The sequence below is a fragment of the Poecilia latipinna genome, unplaced genomic scaffold (genome assembly GCF_001443285.1).
Source record: "Poecilia latipinna isolate Pla-1442-1.1 unplaced genomic scaffold, P_latipinna-1.0 Scaffold1769, whole genome shotgun sequence".
NCBI classification, from domain to species: Eukaryota; Metazoa; Chordata; class Actinopteri; order Cyprinodontiformes; family Poeciliidae; genus Poecilia; species Poecilia latipinna.
In genome coordinates, this window is record NW_015114385.1 from 51,181 (window position 1) to 66,908 (window position 15,728).

At 44.0% G+C, this 15,728-nt stretch overlaps 2 protein-coding genes across 2 annotated transcripts in view; one reads left to right on the forward strand and one right to left on the reverse strand.

Moving 5' to 3' along the window:
- The window catches only part of LOC106965121 (UBA-like domain-containing protein 1), a 17,702-nt gene extending 11,242 nt beyond the window's left edge, over positions 1–6,460 (reverse strand). Inside the window, exons 1-2 of the mRNA XM_015061029.1 lie at positions 6,022–6,460; positions 5,446–5,505 (exon numbers count right to left, since the gene is read on the reverse strand). Of these exons, the coding sequence (XP_014916515.1) occupies positions 5,446–5,505; positions 6,022–6,129 (168 nt within the window). The 5' untranslated portion in view covers positions 6,130–6,460. The remainder of the gene's footprint in view (positions 1–5,445; positions 5,506–6,021) is intronic.
- A 2,849-nt stretch (positions 6,461–9,309) lies between these two features.
- Positions 9,310–15,005, forward strand: foxj1b (forkhead box J1b). The gene is made up of 2 exons (XM_015061034.1): positions 9,310–10,109; positions 12,019–15,005. The coding sequence occupies exons 1-2, from the start codon at positions 9,543–9,545 to the stop codon at positions 12,838–12,840; spliced, it is 1,389 nt and encodes a 462-aa protein (XP_014916520.1). The 5' UTR covers positions 9,310–9,542; the 3' UTR covers positions 12,841–15,005.
- Positions 15,006–15,728: the final 723 nt, after the last annotated feature.

The window sequence follows — 15,728 nt, forward strand, 5'->3', positions numbered from 1 at the left end:
CAACACAAACGTGTGTGTGTTTGTGTGTGTGTGATCACTGAGCTTTATGAAGGTAATTATAGCTCTGCTGCTCTCTGGGAGAGGAGAAAAGTCGGGATTTCTAGAAATCCTCCAGACGAAGCCACGCCTGGACACCCAGACCGTGTTTACCGTTACCAAAAACACACACGCACACACACACCCCTCCTCCTTGTTCTTCTTCTCCCCTCCTGTGAGCTGGCTGTGCCAGGAAACGGCCTCACACCTACTTTATAACCTCCCAGCAGCAGTGCAGCCATTGGCTGATCTCGCCAAAATAAAAGCCTTTTTCCTGATTATTCATATAAAAATAATTTTTCTGCTTCTTATCTTTAAAGCGCAGCACCATGTTGAGTTTAGGGGTGGAACTGTAGGGGTCAAAGGTCACTCCATGACATGATCATGACATTAAACTGTGCAGCTTTGAGTTGAAGCCTTTACTGACAAACACACACAGTGTGACGTCACCCCTCCAGCTCAGAGGAATAATGATAACGCTGCGTTCCAGTCGTACTGCGACGGAGGGGCGACCCGTTCAGTCCAGTCCAGTCGACGCCGCCTGGAGTTTACAGCCTTTGCCAATATTCTGCTGATGTTCCAGTAAAGTGAAGTTGCCGTTTCCATTAATTGTGATAAAATCAGACATGAATCAGTTTAATGTAGCGAGTCATTAAAAGGTTCTGTTCTGGTTCTGGTACCAACATGTTCTCAGGAACATGAAGGAAACTCTGTGCTTCGTTTCTCTGCCTGAGTCACATGATGGAGTCACATGACCCCAGACAGCCGAGCCACTTCCTGCTCTGGTCACATGACCAACATTCAGCTCCAGAAGGATTGACCGACATGGAGAAGATCAATCATGGAAACACGGAGGCTGCAGCACAAACGGTTAGTGCTGTAGCCTCTGAGTGCTGCAGCCCAATGCGACCAGATCAGCCGTTTTCACGGCGATCTGATCGACCCGATCCAGATCTATAAATCTGATCGCTTTCTAAGCGTCTGCAGTCTGACAGTCCCATTTTACCCAGAATGCATCATAATTGAGCAGCAGGAGAATCTGGACACAAAGTCTGAAAATGATGATAATGAAGTGATGAAAGCAGGCCGAGTCAGCAGCTGCAATATTTCATAACCAATATAAGTAATGAGGATCATGAGATCATGACTGCTGCACTGCAAAAACACAAAATGTTACCAGGTAGATTTTACTCGCTGAGGTTCTGCCTGCGATCTGCTAGCAGCAGAGATGGATTCATTTCTGCTTCAGAAGATTTTCATTGAGTTCCTCCACTAATTTAAATAAATAGCTGAATGTTGTGTGTTTATAGTGCAGCAGCTGCAGCACGATGCTGCAGCAACGACTCAGACACTGCAGACAGCGTCATTTCTGATCCTCAGTCCCAGGTTGGCTTTTTCTCTTGCTGCAGTCCAACTGAGTGTGTCGGGTCAGAGGACTGGCCTGAAGCAGCAGCAGCAGCAGCAACAGCAGCAGCAGCGTTTCTAAATGAGGCATCTGGTTAGTTTTTTCCTCAAACTCAGATTTGCCCGTCTGTCTCTCCTAACTTTCCCCACATGCCAAAAGGAAGATATTCTTTAAAACTGATTCATTGAAAACGCGCAGAATGTATTTGCACGTAAATAAACTTTCATGATAGTTTAACTTCTTTACATTCACAGTTTTTCCTTCACTTTAATCTCAGATTCTTCTCAACGGCTGTTTGACCTGAATCAGGCTGTAAAAATATTAATTCATCCAAATATCTGCACCAGCCACCAGCAGCGATTCCTTCTGCCTGGTTTGGATGTTTCAGCTGCAGAGCTGCAGCATCTCCTGCGTCTTCCTCAGTGATGGAGACGAATTTAACACTAAACTGTTGAACTGATTCCAACGCCACGGTTTGTTTTTCTCCGTTTGTCATGTTGAAGTGAAAAAGTCAGGAAAAAACACATGCAGGAAAGAGTCAGTGGCTCTTTAAAATGTGAGAACACACACACACACACACACACACACACACACACACACACACACACACACACACACACACACAGCCTTAAATAGCAGAAAACACACAAATCCTCTGAGTCACGTTCCTCAAATGCTCTGCAGATAAAAACTCCCCGGCTCATCTTAAAGAAACTATTATAATTATTATTGTTAGTAATAATACAGTAAACAGGCCAACAAACCCAGGAATGTTTATGAGATTTCACACGACATGCATTTTGTTTCTAAAAGGTGAAGTTCACGTATTTTACAGCGAAACATTCCAAATAAAAGCCGACATGAGCAGATAAAATCCAAACATTTAATCTGTCACTGAATTCAACTAATTTCATAATCGATCAATGATTTCAGCTCTAAACTAATGTAGTGATCTATCAATCATTAACTGAGCGTGACGACTCTAAAAAAGCCATTTTCTGAAACAACACAGTCATGAAAACAAAACCGAACAATCCGGGGTGTCCAAAGTGGGTCCTGGAGGTCCTGGAGGTCCTGGAGGCCCTGGAGGCATCCTGCATGTTTTATTCTCTCCCTGGTGGCAGAAACAACCTCCTCAGCAGGTCAATGTTCTCCTCAGGCCTCTAATGAGCCTCATTTGATGCAGGTGTGTTAAACCAGGGAGAGGGTTAGGGGTTAGCAGGATGCCGGGCCTCCAGGACCTCCAGGACCTCCAGGATCTCCAGGATCTCCAGGATCTCCAGGACCCACTTTGGACTCCCCTGCCGAACAATGATAGAAATATTTTACATTTACGATAAAAAACATTCGTAGTCAGTAAATCTGTTCTACCAGAATGTCAGTTCAGTTTCAGCTTCATCTGGTTCAAATTCTGTAAAAAGAAAAAAGAAAAATCTCATATTGATCAAATTTTGCATCCAGTTATTGATGAGCTAATCAATAAATAATCTCTCCTCTGAATCGATGTTCAGCGTTTCTCATGTTGATGTTTAAAGGATTTTTATCTGCAGATGAAAAGTTATTGATTCTCATGCTAGAACATTTTTTATGCAAAAAATTAACTGAATTATTTATTGCATTTTATGCTTTTCTAATATTGGATATAATAAGTTTAAGTGTTTAAATAAATCTGAAGAATGTTGTAATTTTTATCTGATTAATCATCAGAATAAACTGATAAGAGCCATTAGCTAACTCAGCTAACGGTTAGCTAACTCAGCTAACGGTTAGCTAACTCAGCTAACGGTTAGCTGGTCTCTGCAGGTCCAGAAGCACCGACCAAAGTCCAGAAGGAGTTCTGCACCGTTCTGCTGAGCTCACAGATTCTGGTTCCTCCATCTAACCACAACCAGACCCAACGACTGCTGGACTCCTCGGTTTGTATTTAACTCAGACAAACAATCAGAGCCACAGCAGGAGGAGCCAAAATTCACCTCAATCTGTAAAGTCAGTTAAACGATCTGGTTTCTAACAATGTCTGCAGTGAGGCAGAGACTGCATTGGCTGCTGCTGCTTGGGATGCGACGCAGACCGCTGACAGCCAATCAGATCGGCTCTTACTGGAAGGAGTGACTGAACCTGATTAACTGGACCCACCAGAAAAAACCCAAACATGCTCCAGTCAGAGCTGCAGCAGATCGCCGTTTGGCTGCAGCAGCGAAACGACTCGGGCGTTTCCCGCAGAATCCGTTTCCTTCAGGAACCAATTATAACAACAACAATAATAATAATAATAATAATAATAATAATAATAATAAAGGAGGAAGCTGCGTGTGATTGGCTGAGGCAGCCAGAACACAGTGAAACCGGGTCAACATGTCGGTTCTGCTCAAAACTAACAATAAAAAGTTGAGCAGCATCATGATGAGGGAGTTCAGAGGAAAACATGGAATATAATATTCATCTGGGTTTACATGAGGAGAGTTTTTAGTTTAAATAGATTCATAAACTCTTTACTGATTCAATTAAAATCTATTCATGTAGGTTTGTTCCTGTTGAAATAACCTGATTATTAAATAGTTCCTAGTGAGGCCCCCAGGGGCCCAAAGGGCCACTAGCGCTGCACACACTCCTGAGGCTCAGAGAAACCAGATTACAGATGAAGCATCAAAAACTCCTGACACACACACACACACACACACACACACACACACACAGGCTGATTGGAAACAGATCCAATAATCACCGTTTGGCTGATAAGAATTTCTTCTTATCATTATTGTTATAATAACCATGATCTCTCTACCAGGTGGAAAAGAGCTGAACTGTCTCTGGGGTCACAGAGTGAAAAACTTTATTCTGTATAAATGTTTCAAACAAAAGGAGAAGATTTTCAGTAGATAACAGAAAGGAAGCAGCTGATAATTACTTTAATAAGTCAATTATTCTAACGATTAATAAAATAAAATCGTCTTATCATCCATATTTTTCATGTAACATCTAAATTTATTTTACAATATTAGTAATACATTGAAGAACCCAAACAAACTAAATTCATTTCCTTTTGGAAATGATGAATCTGCAGCTGAAAATCCTTCTACCATGGATTCAGTGCAGAGCTGATCTGGGATTATTATTGATCAACTGATTGACTGGAGCAGAAATGAGACGGAGAGATTTATCTGCACAATGAGAACCAGGTGAGGATGAAACTGGACCAGAGGAGTTCTGGCAGACATATTTACAGATAAAGAAAGTCTGTGATGTGAAATGCAAGATGTTTATATATTTTGAACAGTTTTGGTTAAATTACTGCTCCATGTGTTGTTTTGTCAGAAAACAGCATTTTCTAGAGTCTGAATGATCCAGTTAGTAATTAATTTATTACTAAATTAGCTGATTTATTTCAATCACTGATGAATCTGATTAATCGTTCCAGTTGTAAGCAGAAACTCTGTGAGGAAACTCTGGATGTGAAATCCTAGCAGCTTCTTGGTGTCTGAGTAAAACTCCGTCAGACGGTTGGAAACGCCAACTGAGTTAATCTCCACACAAGAACTACAGAAGGCTTCAAACGGAAATCCATAATCATTCAGTCCTTGTTTCAACATAGAAACATCCAGTTTTACAGCCACTGCTCCCTCACAGTAAAGAGCTGCTTTTCTTCTATCTTCAGGTTTAACTGTTATTAAATGAAAAGATTTCTGGATGAGTCAGAAACCATGAAGTGATTTTAGTTCTGACTCTCCAGCATGTCGGAGCGCATACTTCCAGCCCAGTGAAGTTGTGGTGAATGTACACAGTGTCCCTCCTCCTGCCTGCTCGCTGTGGCCGCTGCCGGAGCTGCATGCCTGGCTGTGTTTATTTCTGGAAGCTCACAACATGGCCGACATGTGCTTTGTTATTGTTAGTACAACATCGTCTCCCTCTGCGGCTCCCATCGCACCAGAAACTACAGGCTGGCCGGCGGACCTCGGTTCGGCCGGAAACGGATTCAGAACGGGCGGGTTTCTGTCATAACTCACCATTTGATGATGATGTCCATATGGAATATTTGTTTCTTGAAAAAAGGCACTGAGGGCAGTCTGAAAAGGAAACACACAACACTGCAGTTTATGGGTGGAAATACGGATTTAAACCACATATTTAGGTTCATTCATCTTACAAAGAGTGTAAATAAGTCAATGAACCTGGTTAGTGTAAACATTTGTAAAGTATGTATTATATTGCATCAGAAGGCTCGTTTGTAGGCCAGTCTGTACAACACGGCGGTCATCTTTATTGCGTAATAGTACTCTGGCCTCGGCTGTCGGATTATAGTATTTAATCTCGAGTAAAGTCTAATTGGATGCGCCTTAACCTTGTGCGGTGCGTCGTTGTACTTCACACTGTTTTATTAAGCCCGAACTAAACAACCATGGCGGTTCCGAAAAGTTCTGGATGTGGTTGAAGGAACGGTCGGTCTGAAGTAGAAACGGTTTTTTGTTGTTTGTTTCTATAAAGTGTCTGTAGAAGCGGACAGGATAAACATTAGCGGAGCGGCTAATGCTAACCCAGCCGAACCGAACCGAGCCGAGCCGCTTCCCCCAGGCTGCTCTCACCTCAAACTGCCAGTGTGCCGCTTGCAAGAGCTGCTTCGCTTGGTCTGCCGCACAACCCGCCGTCAGGACGAACTGGTTAATCATCACTTGATGTTTGAGTTCATCCATTTTTCGACCGAAGTCCGTCCGTTTCCTCCTAAAAGTGGCGGCAGCTGGCTCTGAGGCAGACTTTCCAACACTCGGCGTTTATTTCTCCTCCTTCTGCTCTTTTGTTGGATCCCGTCGCACTCTGCCTCACTCGTCCACCATTACAGCCGGTTGAGCAAACACAAATATTTACTGTAGGAGCGGTAAGGAAGGACCGGGGCCTGATTGACACGATGACGCAGCCAATCCACGCAGAGCATGCGCAGATGGGAGTTGTAGGCCGTCAACCACCGGCCTGGGTGTAGTTGTCTGGTGGCGGTTAAAGGAGGGAGAATCTTCATCTTTAAATATGAATTAAACCAACATAAGTTATAAAATTAAAGTATTTTTAAAATATGACGCTTTTATCGGTCAAAAATCACCCAGAAATCGATGCGTTCCGGCGATAGGCGTTTGTTTTGGACTACAAATCCCATGAGCATGTGCGTTGTTTGTAAAAACTCCAGAAGGTTGACTTTTGTGAATGACGGCCTCGCTCGTCCAATTCCCACGCGCTGTTGTCAGCCGCTTGCCAAATATGGTAAACAAGTCCAGCAGCACCAATTACACGGGCCGGAGTTAAATTAGGCCGCGGCGCTGCGCGGCGTCGTGTCCGCTCCTCGCCGCTCCCGCACGGCGGCGTGGCTCGATGCGGGGAACGCCGAGACGCTGCAGCGCTTCTGATGCACGTATTGCGGGGCTGCTGCGGTGCTGCAACCGCACACATCCGCTTCTACTCTTTGTTAACAGTTTCCTGACATGTTCTTTTTGTCTGAAGTGGTTTGACAGAGAAATGATTCATATAGTGAAACATCTTTATGACTTTGTCAAAACTCACTTTAAAAATGCTGCTTACTAACAACAGCACTGTATTTTTAGCACATAATCATGACTTGTTCCTCTTAAAAAGGCTTTGATGCTTTGATACCTTTAATCTGTCAGATTATTACATAATCCTTATAATATTATGACTTTACAAATACTGATGACAGTTTGAAGACAGCAGACACTTCCGCTTCTGCTGCGGTTTTTTCTTTAACACTAAAAGAAAAAATGGCACAACATGAGCCGCTCAGCATTGTGGGAAAATGTAATTGTAAACATTGTGGTCGGTAGTAGCTATGACACCAGGGAGGGATAAACAGGTGAAACGGAGACACCTGCTGGTGGTAAAAGGCATCGTGAATTCTGACTTTAGGGCAGCTGGAAGATGCAAACTGCAGGAAGAGAACTCACTTTCTAGAGCAACATAATAGATTGAAATTATTAAAATTATTTTTAAAATGGCTGATTGATCATAATGCTGATAAAAATCGTTAAAATTCTTAGAAAAAAATGTCAAAATGCTGAGAAAGTTTTTGCAATTTTGCCAGAATTCTTATCTTTTTTATTGGCCCTAATTGCCTTCTGTACATATCTGACCTTTTTGGGTACGAAAAGGAGATATTTTTCGTGACGTTTCTCAGCATATTGTACTGATAATTTAAGCAATTTTCCATAAACTGCTCAAAGGTTTGCTGCAACAAAACGCTGTTAATGTACTACAATAAGTAATATCCAGCAGGTCGATCAGAGTTCAGTAAGGGTTATAATGTTTCATATTCTTCAGTTGACTGGACCAACTGTGGATCAGAACCACATTCAACAGAAAAACAGTTTTACACATTTTCCATTCGTCATCCATCAGATGTTTGACAGAGGAGGAGTCTGGGCCCTGGCTGGTGAATTTCAGCTTAAAGGAGCGTCTGAACATTTTTAATTGGGCATTTAATGATGAAATCTGCATCTCTGATGAATTAAGGGATCCGAACTTTTCTGAGTTTATTTGTGGTTCAACTGCAGTGCAGAAATGATCCACAGGGTGGCGGTGTTCTCATGTTTATGAAGCGATGTAACCAACTGTGAGTAAAACGTCACAGTTTTACTGCGATGTAAAACTTACAGAGGATCATTAAAATCCTCTGTAAATTATCATCGTAGTTGTAGAAAATGATTTAATTCTGACTCGATGAGAAACGAATTGACGCTTTTGAACGTTGAACGTCACGTATGACGTCAGATAAATGACGGCTCGACTTCGCTCCACGTATTGTTTTATGTTTCTATTTCCTGATATGTGAACAATAATCATTTATGTTAAATTAGTTGATTTAACTTACCCGAACTGATCTTTAATTCACAAACGCTTCGAAGTCAAAATATTCAACATTTATGTTAACATAACAGTTTGTAGAAAAACAAGGTCATATTTTTTATATAACTATATATACTTTAAAGGGGGGCATTAAAGTAAACTCCATGAAACATGATAAAATATCAGTCAATGCAGTTCAATTTTAAAGAAAACATTTTATATGATGAAAACGTTCAAATGTTTTCTGTTTTGTTTCATTCGTATTTTTAATGGACTGATCTGCATTACAGCATAACATCAGACTTCTTTATTTTATTTCTTTATTAGGAAATTATGTTTTGTTTATAACTGTCATAAGAAATGTTTTGCAAAAATACTAAATTTTTATTAAAACAGATGAAATATCTGCATTTTGTGGCTCAGTCGCTTCCAATGAGACGATTGTGACTCACATGCTGAAAAGTTTATATCACTGGTTCAGTTGATCTAATTACAGAAACACTAAAGGTGAAGAAAATGTCCGATCTGAGCGGGACCATGGCGCGCATTTTAGCGCCAGTCCGGCAGCCATGAGCGCGCTAGAGGTCAAAGTTCAGCTCGTTTCAGGCCAGAAGCTCCTCTAGTTCAACAGCAGTTAATGATCTGAGCGGCCAGTCAGGCGGCGGAGCGATGCAACCACCAACTTATGACAAGTCAGATTATTTTCAATATTTTAACATCCAGATAAAGAGTCTGGATGAGTGAAGCCGGTTCGGTTCGACTGGTACGGGCCGGTTTACGGTACTGAACGGATCCTGATGCCGCTCCCCCCCCCCCCCCCAAAAAGAGAGAGAGAGAGAGAAGCAGAGAGAGAGAAACAGAGAGAGAGAGAGAGAGAGAGAGAGAGAGAGAGAGAGAGAGAGAGAAAGAGAGAGAGAGAGAGAGAGAGAGAGAGAGAGAGAGAGAGAGAGAGAGAAACAGAGAGAGAGAGAGAGAGAAGCAGAGAGAGAGAGAGAGAGAGAGAAACAGAGGGAAGTGGAGGAGGAGCGCAGCAGCAACAGGTGCCCCTCGCAGCATCTTCTCCATTCTGGCACCGGGAGGTTTTCCAGGTTCGGGTCTTTCTGGCAGGGATCCGGTCTGTTTGCTGAACTGTTTTATGTGATTCTTTTTATTCGTGAACTTTTCTGGGGTTTTCTTGTTTATTTTTCACATTTTGAAGCGGGGAACCGAACTTTAAATGCGCTAAAATCCCGCCGCCGCCCCAGACCGCGCAGACAGCAGGATGCCCGTCCTATCGAGCCCAGACACCGCCAACAGGTTCAGGGAGAGGTGGCTGGACCAGGCTGCCGGTTCCGGTTCTGCCCCCCTGGATGACAGCCTCACCAGCCTCCACTGGCTACAGAACTTCTCCATCCTGAGCGCCGACCCGGAGCGGCTGGCCGGTACCGGCCCGGAGTACCCGTCCTCCCAGCACCACCTGCTCCTCAGGCGGCTCGGCTTCCCCAGAACCGGGACCGACTCTCCGTCCAGCCCGCCGGCCGGGGACACGGCTGCGGCCGCCGGGATGCCGCGGTACCCGGGCAGCCCCGCAACCTCCGGCAGCCAGACTACCGCCGCGCCTCCGCCGCGGTTCTCCCCGCTCCCCGCACCGGGCTTCCCGGTCCAGGCGGGCCCGCAGGTGGAGGTGGACTACCGGAGCAACCCGAAGGTCAAGCCGCCCTACTCCTACGCCTCTCTCATCTGCATGGCCATGCAGGCCAGCAAGCAGCCCAAAGTCACGCTGTCCACCATCTACAGCTGGATCACAGACAACTTCTGCTACTACCGACACGCAGAGCCCAGCTGGCAGGTAACCGAGCCCGGTCCGGTCCGGTCCGTCCATAATTCATGAGTCTGACAAAGCTGAGCGGCGGCACTCCAGTGTCACCATCAGGCAGAGCAAAGAGACACTAGTTTAACAGACAGACCAGCTCAAAGCAGAACAAATCAGGTTTATGGAAAATCAACATGATTTTCAAAGTTCTTGAAATAAAAACCATCAGAGGCCACGTCAGCGGCACAGATCCGGGATCAGGAGATCCGGGATCAGGAGATCCGGGATCAGGAGATCCGGGATCAGGAGAAGGGATCTGCCGGCAGGGGAAGTTCGTTTATGACGGAAAAATCACCGATTTTTAAGAGTGGAACAAAGATCAAACAGTTTTTCTATAGTGAAACATGGTGGTGGCAGCGTCATGCTGTGGGAAGATGGGCAGAGATAAATCATGACAAACCAGGAGGAAAACCAGAGGACAGCCAGAGATATTATGGGATGGATTAGATCAGATCTATGGGTCAGAAAGGGCCTGATAACAAATGTTACTGAATGATAAATTATCACGATAAACAATAATATTGTCATTTTGAGATCATTTTCAACTAATATTATGATAAAAGCAGAATGCAAGGACACAAAAATCGATTAACTTTCATTTCCAAAGAACGTTTAACTGGAACTGGAAAACGTTTTACAAATAAAAGTAAATGAAACAATAAATAAAATGGATTATGTCTCAAAATTCAATTTCAAAGCAGTAATTTTAGAACCAGACATGGAGAACTGCCAGATAAGACTTCAGTAAAATAAATAAAGTATAAACTACTTTGCTTGGGTGTCAAATGTTAAAAGGATTTTTCAAAATGGCGGCTTGTCAAGAATGTAAAAGAACGTTGTCTTGAAAGATTAAGTGAACTTAAGAGTTATCTCTCAGTTATCTGATTTACTGCTTACGTTAGAATGGTCTATTCAAAGTTCAGACCAGAATCCAACTGTAAAACTCTTCCAGCAGAAGGAAAGAGGCAGGAAACAAAACACACAAACTATCAGACTTCCTTCTGTTGAAACAAAAACCAACTGATCCGTGTCGCCTGGATGGAAATGTGGAGAAGCTGCAGGATGCAGACAGATGCTCTGATCTCTGATCTCTGATCTCTTCTTCTACGTTTTCTGGTCATGTGTGTGTACCAGGTTTTTATATCCTTGTGGGGACCACTGCTTCTTTGGGGGACATTGCTGTTTTTGGGTTAGGGGTTGGGATGGTTGGGATTAGGCTGCAGAAAATGAATGGAAGGCAATTAAAGTCCCCACAAGTCATGAAAACACAACCGTGTGTGTGTGTGTGTCTGTGTGTGCCTCTGTGTGTGTGTGTGTGTGTGTCTCTCTCTCGGTGTGTGTGTGCCTCTGTGTGTGTGTGTCTCTGTGTGTGTGTGTGTGTGTGTGTGTCTCTGTGTGTGTCTCTCTCTCTGTGTGTGTGTGTGTGTGTGTGTGTGTCTCTCTCTGTGTGTGTGTGTGTGTGTCTCTCTCTGTGTGTGTGTCTCTGTGTGTGTGTGTGTGTGTGTCTCTGTGTGTGTGTGTCTCTGTGTGTGTGTGTGTCTCTCTCTGTGTGTGTGTGTGTGTGTCTCTGTGTGTGTGTGTGTCTCTCTGTGTGTGTGTCTCTCTCTCTGTGTGTGTGTGTGTCTCTCTGTGTGTGTGTCTCTCTCTCTGTGTGTTAATGAGGGCTCCTGAGAGAGCTGGCAGCTAAGCAGCTGATCAGGTCTGAAACGCTCTCAGCTGCCTGTTACCAGAAAGCCTCATTAGCAACATTAGCTTCTCTATAAACAACAACACTCCCCCTCAGCCCTGCCGCCCACGCTGCTGCCTGCTGACAAATGGACAGTTTTAGTTGCTGCATGGCTGCCTTTCCTTGTGTTAAATGTGCTTTTTTGTACTTCATGTGCAGAACTCGATCCGTCACAACTTGTCCCTCAACAAGTGTTTCAAGAAAGTCCCGAGGCAGAAAGACGAGCCTGGGAAGGGGGGCTTCTGGCAGATAGACCCTCAGTATGCCGACATGTTCGTCAACGGCATCTTTAAGCGCAGGAGGATGTCTGCCAACCACTATGGCGGCAGCGCTGCAGCAAGGCAGAGCAAGCTGGTGGAGGGCTTCCCCAGCAGCTGTCCTCACCAGGCGGGCGCCAAGCGGAAGCAGCTGTCCTCCACCGACTGCAGCAAGCTGATGCGCTCCACAGAGTCCCCGCTTCTCGCCATGGAAGCCAACAAAGCAGACATCCTGAAGGGGGACTTTGACCTGGGGTCCGTGTTCGATGACGTTCTCGGCAGCGGCTGCAGCACCTTCGAGGATCTGGACCTGAACACGGCGCTGAGCTCGCTGGGCTGCGAGGTGGAGGCATCCATGAACGGCCGGCACCACGCGGCAGGCCTGGGGCGGTGGTGCGGCAGCGTGGATGTGACCCACTATCCATCCTGCAGCTACCTGGACCTGAGCGCCACCTCCATTGGCAGCACCGTTGGCGTGTCGCAGCCACTGCAGGGGCCGCAGCTGGAGCAGGACCAGCTGCTGCAGGGACAACACCAGCTGCAACAACTGGACGAGTCCACCACGCTGTTTGGCGAGCAGCCGGCGGACGCCGCGCTGCAGCCGTGGGAGGAGATTAAAGAGGAGCCGCAGGTCATTCCCCTGACCCTGGATCCGGGCTTTGGCCTTTACGAGGGCTTCTTCACTGAGATGCAGCAGTGGGAGCGAGTGGAGAGTTACCTGTGAACTCAGATCTCCATCCAGTCATGGAGAAGAGTCCAACCGCTGGGGCGGCTCAATGAAACGTAAACCAGCTACTCATCTCATCTCCTCTAATCCGATCCAGCAACCACTGAATTATTCATTCACACTGATGAGCCATTATGAACACCGCGCTGACTGAGCAGGTCTTCATGTCTCTGGAACCGGTTTCTCTGGGTCAGGTGTCAGATCCCATCAGGTCAGAATTTGGGGAGTAAACTCCTCATGCTGACATTCATCTTCTTCTAGCCTTAATAAGTTATTTTCTGCAGCCGGGTTCATTTTGTGCCATTTTGTTCCAATCTACTTTCATTTCATACCTGTAAGCAATTCATTTTGTTTCCATTTACTTAACCAATGCAGATCAGTGTATTTTTCTTTGTAATTGTCTGTTTTAATGAATAACACCAATAAGTAGTTATAGAATAGTTCAATCTTATTACAGAGAGATTCACAAGTCAATCTTTTCCAAGACAGGTCTGAAAGCATGTTGACCACTTTGTACTTTTGCCATTTCATGGCTTTGCACCAACCGTCTGTCAGGGAGTATCCACCAGGGGGCGTTTGGTTTATAAAGTATAACTAACCTCCAAATCAACTTTTTTTGCTGATAAACTGTCTAAATAGGTTCTTAAGAGTTCTGTTATGTTTCTGTTTGCCATCATGTGGAGAGTCATCAACTGGAAGTACACTCTGTCACACGTTTTTACATAAACTGGAAAGTGCATCATTCATAAACTGTATAAGGATCTTACGGTGCCGTAGGATCTTACGTTGCCGTAGGATCTTACGGTGCAAAACCTTCCCTGCTGGGTTGAAACTGACCAACGGTTGGTACAATATCTTCAGTAGTAATTGGCTACTTTTCATAATCGCTAAAGCATCAAAGGACCAAAGTTAAAAATGGCAAAGGGCTGAAGTGGCCAGGCTCCTGTCCTACTTAAGGCAGGGTGCTGTAGTGGAGGGTTAATGTCATGTTAGACATTTGATTGATCTCCAAAAGCTGGTGATGAATGAAGTTGAAGTGTTGAAGCGACATCCTTGTGAATCCAGCAGAAAGTTGCTTTATAGTGAGATGAACAGTGTTCCTCCTCCTACCTGTGCTGGTGCACCATAACGTCATGAGGATCAGTTCATTTCTTTCTTCTCTAAAACATGATGGAGTGTAATGTGTGTTTCGTTATAAAGACTTTGGTGCAAATTTTGATTCTTTCTCACTGGTTTAAAGAGGTTGACAGAAGGCATGTCAGTGAAATGGAGATCCGTGACATTTCATTCTGGAATATCAACGGAGTGAAAATGGAAGAGTCTGGAGCAGGAATATGAGGGACCTGACTGTCCTGGAGACCCAGGCTGTCGTCATAGTAACAGGACAGAAGCACAACGATCCTCCATCAACCGACTCTCCAGAGAGAAACTGAAAAACTGACACGGCAGACAGGATGTTATTGTGCTACATTAGCATTGACGTTTTATATTAACTGTTTATGTTTGATGACTAAAGATGAACATAAATGGAGATGCATAAACTTCAGATTCAATAAGAAGAGTTTAGAAATCAGTCATGTACAACATCATAACAGCTGATTTAATATCTACACAGCAGGAAGCTGGGCAGGATGAGCCGCCGTCTGTCCTCTGATAAAACCAGAAGTTCATGAAATCTAACATTATGCACTTTTAATAGGCAGCAGCAGTTTGGTTTTGTTTTAGTTTATTGTTGAATTGTTTTTACTGATTCTTATAAAAATGAAGCACATTACACTGCAATAACTCAAACTGGCTAGTTCTAGTAAGCTTTGAGCTACGCTGTGTTTTTTATGAATCTACGTAAAAATGGATATTTGTTGATGATTTTGCGCCAAATCTGTTGAAGAATTATGCAGTTTGCTGTTGTTTCTTTATTGATTAATCAGAAAATGATTTTTTTGGTTTTATGATTGGCTGATGATTTCTTTTATTTCTATCGTTTGTTTTCACAGATTTGATCAGAAATGGAGAGAAAAGTTTTAGGGAATAAGTTTATTACTAACAAGCCAGACTCATTGTAATAAGTTTGATTATTGTTGTTCGATTCTGTGTTCATTTGTACTTTTTTAAGCGGTTTGGGAATGCAATCATGCCTTAATGCAATAAACGTGTCAATTCAACAGGTTTCAGCTTCACAGCAGCACAGCTTGGTGGCCAGGCTCACCGTTGGAGCTGGAGGCCTGTGTGTGTAATCTGGAGATCAACAGCCTATCAGGGTTTATCATTAATCAGAGCAGACAAGTTTGGAGTCGTCTGCTTGTTTAAACCAGAAGACGTGACAGGAAAACGGCCTGTAATCAAATATTCACTGCAAAACAAACTTTTTTATTGAAAGTTTTATGTTTTCCCGGCTCATTTCACTCCCCTGCTGTATCTGCTGCAGATGTTTTAGCAGCAAACTGAAAATACTTCAGCCATAAACCAACTACACTAATCAGGAAACAAATCTTTTACAGAAGGATCTTCGCCAAGAAAGCAGCCCAAATTTTTTTTTAGAGTTTAAAAGATAACAGCAAAAACAAGTTTTAAGAGCTTCTAGGGTGAGTCATATTTATTTCCTTTAAAACCCTTTAAAATGTTAGGAGATTTCAGACATTCTGCAGCTGATCTCCTTATCCAGCCAAGCCCAGAACATCGGATCTGATGGGTTCTGATGGTGACCAGATTAACATTAATCTGAAGAGCTTCGCCCAGCGATACAATCCAATATGGCTGCCTGTGACACACTGAGAATGGCAGCATCTAGGTTTGGATTTTATTCAAGGGTTCCAAAGTAAACTGGGTGGAAACCAAATGCATGCCACACTTTTCAGATTCTGCCTCATAACTACGAAGCAGTTTGT

Bases quoted from the DNA above. Each gene is read 5' to 3' on its own strand.
- foxj1b (XM_015061034.1), top strand. From the start codon at position 9,543: ATGCCCGTCCTATCGAGCCCAGACACCGCCAACAGGTTCAGGGAGAGG. The intron at 10,110-12,018 runs GTAACCGAGCCC...CTTCATGTGCAG, and splicing joins ACGCAGAGCCCAGCTGGCAG to AACTCGATCCGTCACAACTT.